The 13,640-nt window shown below is 46.5% G+C and overlaps 1 protein-coding gene across 4 annotated transcripts in view; it reads left to right on the top strand.

Moving 5' to 3' along the window:
- Positions 1–13,640, top strand: part of cdc42bpb (CDC42 binding protein kinase beta (DMPK-like)) — a 67,751-nt gene that overhangs the window by 20,249 nt on the left and 33,862 nt on the right. For all 4 annotated transcript variants that reach the window (XM_031581996.2, XM_031581998.2, XM_031581997.2 and 1 more), the window contains exons 2-6: positions 489–580; positions 7,491–7,574; positions 8,525–8,620; positions 9,368–9,516; positions 11,861–11,954. In XM_031581996.2, coding sequence (XP_031437856.1) covers positions 489–580; positions 7,491–7,574; positions 8,525–8,620; positions 9,368–9,516; positions 11,861–11,954 — 515 coding nt within the window. The remainder of the gene's footprint in view (positions 1–488; positions 581–7,490; positions 7,575–8,524; positions 8,621–9,367; positions 9,517–11,860; positions 11,955–13,640) is intronic.

A 13,640-nucleotide genomic window follows, 5' to 3' on the forward strand; every position in this document is an offset into this window, starting at 1 on the left:
TCTGTGTTTTATTAAAGAAAACCTAAGCCTGCACTCCAAAAAAAAGAAAAGCATACTATCTCAACTATTATCTAGGCTGTCTTAATGTTTCTGTTGGACTATCTTGTTAGAACCTTTAGAAGTTCTGTTCAAGTCTTTGGGGATCTGCGGTGAAACTGTGTCACTGTGGACATAAGGACAGTGTAGGGTTTCTACAGCAGGCCTCCAGGAAGGGCAGATGTGTCCTTCATGTTGGGCTTTGGAGAAATAAACACTGAAGCAGCACATGAGAGTTGTTTACAGATCAACAATGATAACTGTCTCTTTCTCTCTCTTTTCCCTCCCTCCCTCCTTCCGCCTCTCCCTATCTCTCTGTCTTTCTCTCGCTTTCTTTCTTTATCCTTTGCTCCCTCCTGCTTTCTCTCTGGTTTTCCATCCCTCTCTCTTTTTGGTTTTGTTTCTCTCCTTCTTTGTTTCCAACTATCTCTCTTTCTTTTTTTAACCTCCAGTGAAGCCGTTCACCACCACAGTGAAGGAGATGCGCCTCCACAGGGACGACTTCGAGATGCTGAAGGTCATCGGACGCGGAGCGTTTGGAGAGGTGAGCACCCCGCCCCCCCCCCCCCTTAAGTACCGGGTACCCATTGTGTTCCTATGTCGACCCCAAACGATGGCTTAGCTCATTTTGCCCCATCTTTTACAAATGCACCTAAAGTTTGGGGAAACTCCACAGTTCTTTCTCCCAGTCAAAACCGTCTGCCGTTTCGAATGTCCTCTAAACTCCGTGAGTCAAACCCAAGAAAAACTTGGAGAGGGATCAGCTCCCATCATGTTCCCATGAATCCCCCCTCCAGCCCTCTCTCTGACCACAATCCAGTTTGTTTTCCCTTTACCTTCCTTTCTTTCTTTCTTCTCTCTCTCTCTCACACACACACATACACACTCTATCTCTCTCTCTTTCTCTCTCTCTCTCTCACACACACACACACTCCCTCTCTCTCTCTCTCATCCGTCATCTCTTTTGCGTTGGTCTCTTACCATGTCTCCCTGTACCTAACTCTTGTTTGTCTCTCATTCGTCATTCCCCCTCTCTCTCTCTCTGTCTCTCTCTGTGTCGCTCTCTCTTTCTCTTTCTATCACTATTCCCTTTGTCTTCACCACTCTCTCTCTCTGTCTCTCACACACACACACACACATACACACTCTATCTCTCTCTTTCTCTCTCACACACACTCTCTCTCTCTATCTCCCCCTCCCTGCCAGTTGCCCCAGGGCTTGAGCTTCCCCAGCTGACATGATGCTGTTGTGCTGGGACAGAGCTGGCCGTCTAAGATGGATCATTTGTTTAACTGAGGAATGTGCTGCTCTAGTCCCTTTTACTTATGACCTGCCCAGCCCACACACACACACACACACACACACACATTCTCTCATGCACTCATTCACTCACATTCTCTCACTCACTCTGTCACACATACACACACACACACACACACACACTTTCACTCTCACTCTCATTCTCACTCTCTCTCTCTCTCTTTCACATACTCTCTTTCTCTTTCACACACTCTCTCTTTCACACACACTCTATCTCTCTCTCTCACCGACACACACTTTTACACACACACACACACACACACACACACACACACACACACACACACACACACACACACACTTTCTCTCCTATCACTGGTCTGCTCATGCTCACATTATCAGGTTCACCTTGAACTGTCTTGCACCCACAGCAAGGATTCCCACCGCAATTAGACATGTTTTCTATGCCACACTCCCTCTTGGATGTCTTTTTCCAATTAGATTTGAATTTGCTTTGGCTGTTGGAGTCGAATCTCCCATCCAAACCACCCCAGAGAAAAACATACACACACACACACACACTCACAGAGTGCCTTGTAATGGGTCTTTCCTAGAAAAACCTTGTGTTTTTTTTCCCCCTCAGGCATTCATAGGCTTCAAAATACTGCTTTCAATGTGATCCCTCTTTAAACTCCAGATGTTAGTGGAAAGCAACCATGTTGAGCGGCCAGATTATCAAATGTCTGATAATCCCAATCGCAATGTTAGAGCAACACTCTGGATTGTTCTGCAGTGTTGCTGTGTCATGCAGTGTGTTTGTTTGTGTGTGTGTGTGTGTGTGTGAGGGGACTCTCGGCCGTGAGAGCCGAATGCTCTCCAGCAGCCTTTCTGTAGTCAATGCACTCAGTGGTATTGGAAACCCACGGACGTTTATCTGGCAGGAGTGTTTCCGTGCGTGCGTGCGTGCGTGCGTGCGTGCGTGCGTGCGTGCGTTATCTGGCAGGAGTGTTTTACCGCTCTCGTCAGATAGTCAAAGCAGAAACTCAGAGATCTTTCCAAAAGCAAGAGCTCAAGAGATGTTTACACTAGCCTCTTATTCTCTCTGTGTGCCTGTTTGTTTAAAAACACAGTATCTCTTTTATGATTATTTTGTGGTCAAAAAACATTATTGGTTAATATGGAAAGTCCCAGCGATATGTCCCCACTTTGAAGACCAATTCAAAACAACGGCCAAAGATGGCACTTCAGTGCAGGGTGTTTTTTTAGGGTTCGGTTTCCCAAAGGGTCAGTCAAAATTTTAACAAAAATACAAATATATTTCAAAATAGTAATTACAAACAAAAATACTTATGTCCGTCATAAATAAGAGAGAGAAGGGGGAAAATAACACACAGGTTTGACCATTGGGTAGCATTAGCAGACCATTAGCTCCATTGGCAGATCTCACATATTGCAGTTTTGACACACATGAGTCTTTATGAGCCCTTAATTTCACTTCCTTGCATGTGTGCATATGATCTATGCATCTGAGCCTTTTGGCAAGGCTGATATGGGGCCCCTGCCTCACCATTGGAGCGGGGGTTCCGGGGGGTCCAGAGGCCTGTTGTTGGCTGCCTGTGTGTCTGGACAGTCCTGCCTGTTACTTCTGTCCTCTGCTGTTCCTGTGGCTGCCTGTGCTACAGGAAGGAGGCCAGGACAGAGCAGCTTCCAGGAAAGCGCTCAGGAAATGAGCAGCATCTCTGAGGAGCAGCCGTGACGAAAATAGTGTCCCATCATCCTCCCTCCACACACACACACACCATCTCAAAGACACAAGTGCAGGAACGCACGCACGTACGCACACACATACACCCATCCCCACTCACCACCTATCAGATAATGCACCATGTAGGCTTAGCACATTGACTGCACCGCAGAGACTACACGGACCTGCAAAGCCTCCATGCTGGTTGGGGCTGGCAGGCAGAGGAAGTGCTCTGCTGATTCTGAAGTAGAGAGCAGCTTAGTGCAACATTGTACAGGTGGTCTTCACACCCCCTCCCTGAAAGGATCCAGGGTCTATGGGTTTGCTTGCTCTCTGTCTGTGTGTGTGTCTCTGTCTGTCTTGAAATGGTGTTAATGAAAATAGTTGGGAACCCAAGTGTGTGCTTGCGTGCGTCTAGACGTGTACATTTGCCTGTTGTTCTTCGACCCCCCTTTCAGAGGGGCTGTCCTGTTGTGGGCCTTGGCGGGCATGATGCCTCCTCCTTCGTCTCCCAGCCTTTTCCTGTGGCTCTAACGTTACAGGATGCATTTCCAGATAAGTGTGCTCTGTGCATTTCCTGTTCATGATTGATGGTAGTGGCCATGTTGTTGACCTAATCGGGGGCGAGGGGGATTTTGGACTCTGCCACAGGCACTTCCAGGGGTGGAGCACCTTTTGTGACTGCGTAATAAAAGTCTACCCCTCCCTATGTCACATCCATCTAGTGTTATTGTTTTATCAGGCTCCAAATTGTATTGTGGTTGTATTAAGTGGTGTATTTAACAACCGGTCGGCTGATCTCTGCAGGCCAGGCACCGATGCAGAATATGAGTAGAAGAGTGCAATGGAGGTTAAAGACGCACAGAGAGAAAGATGTGAGGAAAGAGAGAAGGGTGGGGGCAGTGGCTGGAGGAGTGAAACCCTCACCTGCTACTGTCACCAAGGAGACAGCAGCGCTCCCTCTGTCACGACCATCTCCTCACGCCTGGCACCTGCCCTGGGATATGAGAGATAAGAAAGAGAGGGGGGGGGGTGGCAGACGAACAGAGGAAGAGAGAGAAAAAAGTGGTGTGTGGTGCCGGTTGGGAAAGGTCAGGGGGGCTGTGGCTAGGCTTTACACCTGTGGTTAGGCGTACCGAACTTCATCAGGACCGGCATCAGATATATGCTAATGTGGTTGGGGAGTGGGTAGAGATGGAGGGCATTAGCTCTAATTCCATTTGTGGTGTGGCAGGGAGATGAGGCGAGAGAAAAAGGTCTAAATCTCAGTCTCTCATCGCAGCACAGATGTCTGTTGCCATGGTGAACAGTGCGCCAGAGGGTAGCTAGCCCGTTCCCTTCAGAAGCGATTAGTCTGCCACAGGAGCACGGCTGGAACAAACCCAGACGTTTGTCTGATCATCCCGAGCCATTGTCCGCGGTGGAGTGTGAATCACCCTGCATCTGCACAGCAGTGATTTTAAAATGGCTAACATCTAACGGCTAACGGCACTTCAATCAGTGTCGGTGGGTTGATGGTAGTTCCTGAAACACCAGTGAACCATTAACACATTCACATGGTGATTTCAAGTCTGCTTGTTTAATGAAGTTTACAAGCCCTTGTGAAAGGGTTGTGAAAGCTTTAATTCAAAGTGGGCGTGCGAGACATTACTTCTTAAACTGTATCATATTTATATCTCTGTGATTGTGCAGTACAGAATAAGATTCACACCATGACTGTCAGACAGGTGTGGCAAACCAGAGTTCAGGCCAAAGATCAGTTTAGGTAACTTGAGTCCCTCTGGCTTCTTTAGATTTGGTAGTTGCTACATGGAATTGCTACTCATGGGTATGCAGTTAAGCTCAGCCAGTCTCCCCACATCCTTTAGCCGTGGTCTCTAAGTCTCAGGTGCTCAATGCAAATTATTGACGTCCGCCCCGTTCATGTTTTGTAACACCATTGGTCTGTATGCATCGGTAAAGTTTAACGTAGTTGTGTTGACTTTTAAACTCTTATAAGATTCCTGCTTGATTCTGAATGATTCTCTCTTTCTCTCAGTGCAGTTGATGCACTTTGATCTCGCTCTTGTCAGCTAGTGAGTGCCTGATGCTGGCCTTTCATCTGGGAGTGAGCAGCAGCTCAGACTCGAGCAATCACACACTAAGATTGGGTGTGCGTTTGTGCATGGGCGTGGGTGTGTGTCTTGTTAATGTATGTGTGTGTGTGTGTGTGTGTGTGTGTGTGTGTGTGTGTGTGTGTACTTTAGTCTGTGTGTGCTTAAGTCTGTTTACATGTGTTATGTGTGTGTGTGTCTGTATACATGTATTTGTACGTGTGTGTGTGTGTGTGTGAGAGAGAGAGAGACCCCTGGTTAGTCGCCGCTGTCCATGTACCACCCGCCTCAGAATCAGGTCAGGCTCACTTGCAGGCGAAATCTGTGTCTAAAAAAGGAGAGGAGGAAAAAGAGACGCACGCACGCACGCACGCACGCACACACAGAGGGAGAATTCAGAAGATTCTGAGCTGAGAGGGCTTGGTTTGTTTTTGTAATGAGGTCAGTTATCTGGTGTGGTTAGGAGCCTGCCTGATAAGGGAAAATGTCTGCTTGTGTCTGTGTGTGAGCCCTGTTTCAACTTGTTCTGAATGTGTATTTTAGACAGATCTTACTTGCAGTAAAACTCTTTTGCACTTGTTTGTGTGCATGTGCGTTGGAAAGGATATTTCTGTGCTTTGGTTTTTACATGCGAGGAGAGCAGGTTATAACCCTGGCCTGGGGTTGTTGTTTGCTGAGACGGCTCACAAAGCACCAGCCAGTGTGTTTGCATGTGCTAGTCCCTATGTGTGCGTGTGTGTCTCTGTGTCTGTGTGTGTACTTGTGTATATGTGTTTGCGTGTACTGGTGTTTGCGTGTTCTGGTCTGTGTGTGTGTGTGTTTGTATGTTCCGGTGTGTCTCTGTGTGTAGTGTTGGGTAGGCTAGGTTAGATTGGGGATTGCGTGCCCGTGCTGACGGTTGCTGTGGGAAAACGCATATTATTTGACGTCTGGTGAGCAGAGCAAAGCAGACTGCCCAAAGCGCAGTAGGCAACGTGGAGACGCTTCATTGTGCTCACTCAAGTCACTCAGCAGCACAACAAGCCTGACATCTCCCGAATAACAACAAGCATGCTGCTCAGGGCCCTCTCCGCATTCTACTAGATGAGGCCGATGCTAAAGCACTACAGACTTTTGCCTCCTGGCTAAATGATTGTGTTTGTGAAATGTTAACAAAATTGTTTGAGTAGCTAAACATCTTAGAGCCTCCGCTGCTATATGATGATGTAAGCCAAATGCAGTCTCAGTCTTGAGGTCAGATTTAATACATGATTATATAAATGGCGTGTTTTCCAAGTTCTTTTTTTTCTGTTTGTTTTTCTACAGTACGTGAAATTTGTAAAAGACTAGAGTAGATATTCCAGTTCTCACCCACAGTATGTTTTGTGTCAAACACGGAAAAGGATCTAAAATTACTCAGTGACTTGTTTTGTTCCATATTCAGTTATTCCATGACCGTTATAAGATTTACATACCCAAGATGCATTTGTGCCTTGAATGGTAGTCACCGCAATAAGCATCATTGACAACGTTGCCAACAAGGAACTTGAGAACACAGAAGACCCTAATGAGTGTTTATGTCCGTTCTAGTGTCTCTATTCTATGGAACAGTATGTTACTCCTCTTGGTTGTGAGATTTAAGTGTCTTCCTTTTTCTGTCAGATTATTGCTGCAATGACTAACCCAGAGATCACTTAGTTCCTTGTCACCAGACATCTATGGAAGGGAATATGCAGTCATGTGCCCACACACCCTTCCCCCACTCCCAATACTTGTCACATCCTATGTCAGGGTGTGGCTACACAGTCTCATAGGCTACATAGACTGTGTGTGTTTGCGTGAGAAGCAGCCAGCATCATTCTTGCCCTCTCCCCACCTCCACCGTCTACTGACTCATTGCTTCCTCAGACCCCCCCCCCCCCCCACACACACACACACACCCACACCTACACACATACACGCACTCCGTAAATTACTTGACATTTTCTGAGTAATCCAGGGACTGTTCTTGTTTGTTATAGTCCTTTATTGAGGAAAAAATTTCAACCATCTCATGTCTGCTTCCCTCTCTTGATTGTGTGGTTGTGATATTTTTTCTTTTTCTTGTATTTTAGTCACTTGAGCAAGGATTTTAACCATCTTGCCCTCTTTTGATTTGAGTTGGTAGACATCAAATATCAAAATGATGAATTAGTCAGAGTTTCCCTCCTGGGGAGAAGGACCCAAAGTAGGCCAAGAGTAAACACGATAAATAAATGAATGAATAAAAACCTAGAAGCTGCTTCTCAAACCCCTCTAATTTCCAGTTGCCTGTTTAAAAATGCATTCTTCATACCCCTCTCACCACCACCCTGCCAATCTGTTTGCCTCTTTTCTAGGTTGCTGTTGTAAAGATGAAAAACACAGAACGGGTCTATGCCATGAAAATCCTCAACAAGTGGGAGATGCTGAAAAGAGCAGAGGTAAAGACATTTTAAACTCTCAGACCGGTCAGCATACACTCCCACATGCCCGTCTCACCCCGCAGTCACTCAGACCTGCCTCATCATGTGTCACTCCCCTGGTCTGTCCCACCATCCACTCCCACTCCCACAGACGACGTGTGCCCATGGCTCAACTGATGGACCAACTGGTAGAGCAATGTGCCAACCACACCAAGATAATGGATTGGATACCCAGGGAGCACGCATACTGTATATCTGTATAGCACACAAACTGTGCCAGATTTATACATTATAAAATTATAAATTAATATAATATAAATGAATAGCGCCCAGGCCAAATGTAAACCTGCTTCATTTCTGACCTCCTACATAAATTCAGTAGGTGCCTTACACTGAGCCTTGTGGCACTCCTCTCCATGTTCACCCAGGTAACCCCAATAAGCCTCCTCCCATACCCCAAAACCCCTATTTCCCAGGCTGTCCTCAGTAGTCTGTAGCTTCCCTCTAAAGGAGGCAAGTGGACTGAAGAGGGGAAGCCATTTTCTCCCCCCTTGCACTCGCCTCCCGTCTTCTTGACCTACTTTCTGTACAATCACTTCTGACAGTGCCCCTAGGCCTCTCAGTGCTGTGTCAGGCGAGCTTTTGTCAGCCAGGGCTGGTCAATAATCCCTCAATCCCACTTTGAAGAAAACAACGCCCAAAGATCCTCCTATCCATCTTCATAGGACATGTTTTATATATAATATATTTTAAAGTGTTACTGTTGGTGAAGAACAAGGGGGGGGGGGAGAGAAACCTATAGATAAGCTATAGATATTTTTGACAGGACCACTGAAACTGCATTTTTTTAACTTGATGTTAAATTGGGACCTGGAGACCACACCAGAGCAGGATGCAGCCTGAGTGGGAATGGCTGTGTGTCACTCACTTCCTGGTTTATCCCCCCCACCACCTATGTCCCTCTGTAGACGGCCTGCTTCCGGGAGGAGAGGGACGTCCTGGTGAACGGAGACTGCCAGTGGATCACCACCCTGCATTACGCCTTCCAGGATGACAACTACCTGGTAAGAACATACAATGGCAAATTACAAACACCAGAACATGCCTGTTTTTTTGTTTTTTTGTGACGACAGTACACTTACAATGAACACAGAATTGCACAACTTTCCTGATCAGTACAAAGGCCGGTACAGCCAAACTACAACCATCTCAACATGTCTAATTTTTTATTTTGAAAAGACAGTATACATAGATTAAATGTACAAGAATAACACCTCTTTCCTTGTAAGATTATATGTCGGCAAAAGTCGGCATATGTTGAGAAACAAGTACATCAGTGTTTTTGGCTGTGTCTACAGTTTGTGATGTAACAAATGGGGTTAGTTAGGTTTAAAGCTCTAGCATTAGGAAATGTCTATTGACATAGGCACAAGCGCTATGCTTAGATCCATAGGCTGGAAACGTTGTGGGTCGGTTTACACGTACGTTTATGCAAATAATGTGTATTGATATTTACACACAAATCTGATTAATACAAGTAAGCTTAACTTTAAAGAGAAAATGTCTCTCTCTTTCTTTCTTTCTTTCTCTCTCTCTCTTTCTCTCTCTCTCTGTCACTCTCTTTCTCTCTCTCTCTTCCCCCGCTCTCTCTTCCCCTCCGTCAGTACCTGGTGATGGCCTCCTACGTGAACACTACTGATAGTACACCTTGTTCTATGCCGGTCCACAGCTTTGCCATTTGGGGGAAACCCAGCAGTAATTTGGTTTAACAGTAATGACCATTAAACTCTCTGTCACTTCCCCACCCCTAGTACCTGGTGATGGACTACTACGTGGGCGGGGACCTGCTAACCCTGTTGAGTAAGTTTGAAGATCGTCTCCCGGAAGACATGTCCAAGTTCTATGTGGCAGAGATGGTGCTGGCTATCCACTCCATCCACCAGCAGAACTACGTGCACAGGTGAGACCTACGGCACCAGCATAGAGATGATCTGGTTAACAATGACCAGTGTTATGCAACTCTGCTATTGGCTGTGTGTTTCTGCCCATTTTGGTGTGTGTGTGTTTGTGTGTGAGAAATGAGAGGTATGTTACTGTAAACTGACGGCAGAGGTAGCTTAAAGAGGCATGCCAACACTCCAATTTAAGATGTTAGAAACTGACCTGTATAGCTCCTGTTAGCTCATAGAATATTACATTTGGTGAGTTTAAAAGGCGGTGTATGACGAGACACAAGGTAACTTTAAGAACCATGGAATTGCAAAATGCTGCTGATACAGCATTTCAACCATGACTGGAATGAGAATGACTTATTGACTCAAAATAACGCCCTATTTATTGTCAATAAAGATATGTGAGGAAAACAAACCACAATCTTTTGCTTCAATATTTAATCAGGAAAATACCCCACCAACTCTCTTATGAGGCTCTTATAGAATCAGTAAAAATATGAACCCCTTTAGGTACCCCTAATAATCTGCCCGTGAATTCCAGCCCAGACATTTGTGACATTTGATTATGGCGCTGAAACCTCTATTCAGCAGAACATCATGCTTAGTGCCGTATCTTTGTCCTGTCCTGACAGGAAGATTTTGGCCTGTGTGTAAAGGTTCCCTTATAGGGAGCGCTGCCACTGGCTAAGTGTGTGTCTGTCTGTGTGTGTGCAAGAGACGCACAGAAGTGTGTTACCGAAGCTCGAGTCGCTCCAGTTCTGGTCAGATGTGTTGACCGATGACTAAGACTCGACTAAGATGGCCCCCAGTAGTGAAGCTGCTTGCTGAGGGGGGCCTCTTCCTGGATCCTCTGCCCAGCAGGGAGAGCGTGTCCTGGGGAGCCATCCGGCGCAGCTGGGCCTCTCTTCCTGCCTTCTCAACCAGGAAGCCTGTTCACTGCTGCTTCCCCCGGGTGCCAAAAGCCCCACTCTCACACACTTACACTATTCCCGTCTTGCCTTTCTCTCTCCGTCTATCTCTATCCCTTTCTCTCTCCGTCTATCTCTATCCCTTTCTCTCTCCGTCTATCTCTATTCCTGTCTCTCACTTACTTATGCGCTTGTATACTTACACATACATTTACAAACTCATACATCCACGTACCACTATATCAATATATATGTAGATACCAGTCAAACTTGTATACTTACACACACACGCAAACACACTCCCTTTGACACTTGTATACATACAGGCACGCACACACACACACACACACACACACACACACACACACACACACACACACACACACACACACACACACACACACACACACACACTCCCCCTCACACTCCCTCTCAGTCACACACACACAGTGCACATCCGAATGACAAAAACTGTCCACCAGGTCCCCCTCATCCCCTCTAATGTATGTAAAGCACTAAGCTGTATGTTTAAGCATTTATAGTTAGCATTAAGTTATTAATTTGAAGCCCAACCCATTTATCATCACGATCAAATGGCAAAGGTCACTGGCAGTGGTGTGGAAGGCCAGGTTTCCCCTCATTGTACAGCGTTAAACATGTGTTTGAGCCGCTCATCCTGCGAGCCTCCCCTCTCCCGCCACAGCCCCCCATTTTGCGAGCGGGAGACTGGGACAGTGGGAGTGCAGCCGAGCGAGAGGCTGTTTAGTGGGACCGCGTGTGTGTGTGTTTGTAGGTGTGAATGGGCCTGATTGTATGTATGTGTGTGTGTGCTTGTGTGTGAATGAGTGTAAGTGTGTGCTTGCTTGCTTGCTTGCTTGCGTGTGTGTGACGGAGCGATGAGTCCTGACCGCTGTGTTTACTTCGTGCCTGCGGTGCCCAACGTGGTGCCAGCACTGTGAAACAGAGGGCACTCTGTGTGTGGCCCCGTGGCTCGAGCCCTCGCCCGCTGCTCTGAGACCAGAGACAGACAGACAGACAGACAGACAGACAGACAGACAGACAGACAGACAGACAGACAGACAGACAGACAGACAGACAGACAGACAGACAGACAGACAGAGAGACAGACAGAGAGACAGACAGAGAGACAGACAGAGAGACAGACAGAGAGACAGACAGAGAGACAGACAGAGAGACAGACAGAGAGACGGCAGTAGAAAGAGCATAGAGAGGAAGGCTGTAAAAGGTGTTTGTGAGTCATACTGTCGCAAGATTTACTAATGTCTTTCAGTTTCAATTTTAGTGTACATACTCAACACAATCTCTCTCTTGCCTTTTCTGCCCCACTTTCTCTCTCTCTCTCTCTTTCTTTCTTTCTTTCTTTCTGTCTTTCTCTCTTGCTCTCTTTATTTCTTTTTCTTTTTCTCTCTCTCTCTTTCATCAGGGATATCAAGCCAGATAATGTGCTGTTGGACATGAACGGTCATATCCGCCTGGCTGACTTCGGCTCCTGTCTTCGGATGATGCCTGATGGCACGGTAAGACCTATCAACTTTATTTTATTTTCAATTCAAATGTATTGATTTATAACAATTCAGTGCCCCCTAGAGCAAGCACTTATGGAATGGTGGAAAGGGAACAACTCTTTCCACCACTGATCACACTGGAAATAGTAATAAATAATGAGGTTTTGTTTGATTTCTTAAATTTCCATCTGGATCAATAAAGTATCTAATCCATCTATCAGTCTTTTGATCAAAATATGAAGGTGGTAACTACTCGAAGGTCATTGGTTCAATACCCATGAAGCACACATGCTAACAAGCTAAACATAAACAACGCGGAACACAACTCTCAGATTGCTCTCAGACTAGCAATGTCACCCATTCTGCTGCCATAGCAACCATTACAAATTCCACTTCTGCTGCTGCTGCTACTTCTCCTGTTTGTCAGTGTGATGTCTGAATAAACCACCATGTCAGCCAGACCAGCACGGGTCAGGGTCACATCTGGCTAATGTGTCACCGGCAGCCTAGCCACCCCAGCGGGGCAGTGGGCACTGGCAGTAGATGTGAATGGTTGGGGAAGCATTGGGTGACTAATTAAAAAGCGGTGCTTGTGCCAGGCAGGCATTGGGGTGGCATTTGTGTGGTATGTCAACCAAGAGCGCTGATGCCCAGGGAAAACCCAGGCGGAATGACGGCAGCAGGGATCACAGAATCACGGAATGAGCAGTGCCTGTTAGTTCCGGCCTGGTTACTCACATGGCAAACTGGCTGACACTGTGTAGTCCTACACACAGAAAAGCATACAAGCACACCCACAAATAGACAATTACATACTTTCATGCACACACACACACACACACACACACACACACACACACACACACACACACACACACACACACACACACAGAGGTACTATGTGTTCTGGAAGCCAGTCTGTCCCAGAGATCACACTAAATGATATATTATAAGCTATAGAAACATAAAACGGTTATTTGAAATGATTTCAACAAAATCGAGAAGAGTTAATGCCTGCAGCAATCATGTTCACACAGAGATCACTGGTCCACTTTTTTCCCTTATTTCCCCCTCCCCCATCAGCCAGGGTTTAGTCAGATCCGCAGTCCCAGGCGGGGATTAGGTCATGTTTATCAGACTGCTCTATTTATTTGAGTGGTCACTGACTAAGATTGCCCGTGAGTCACTGGTTTGCCATTTCATCCCAACACAGTGATGTGGCTCCCTTAATATCTTTCTAAATATGAGTAGCCTCTGTCCAATATCTCACTTGAGTTTGTCACGCCTAATGTTTAAGAGGCTCCTGTCAAACATTTGCTGTGCAGTACAACAGGGAGGGTCTCTGTGTGTGTGTGTGTGTGTGTGTGGGGGGGGGGGGGCAGGCACAGTAGTTTGTCAGTGTGTGCTTGCTGGCCCGTTCTGCTCGGCACTGCCCCGCTCAGTAGCGTGACTGTGACATAGTCCTTGGGCTGGTGACAAGTCTTCAAGCAATGCTAGGCAGTGGAATGGGACATGACGGGCCAACTGGCCAAGCAGCACACAATGAACACACACACTCTCAACACTCATTCTCACACTTGTACTCAATCAGACACACATTCACACACACACACACACAAAACCACCATTAAGACATGAAGTAATGTTGAAGAGCGGTACGGTCAGCTCATCTCAGCTGACTGCTATTCCGTTGTTCCC

The sequence above is a fragment of the Clupea harengus genome, chromosome 15, assembly GCF_900700415.2.
Source record: "Clupea harengus chromosome 15, Ch_v2.0.2, whole genome shotgun sequence".
Taxonomy (NCBI): Eukaryota; Metazoa; Chordata; class Actinopteri; order Clupeiformes; family Clupeidae; genus Clupea; species Clupea harengus.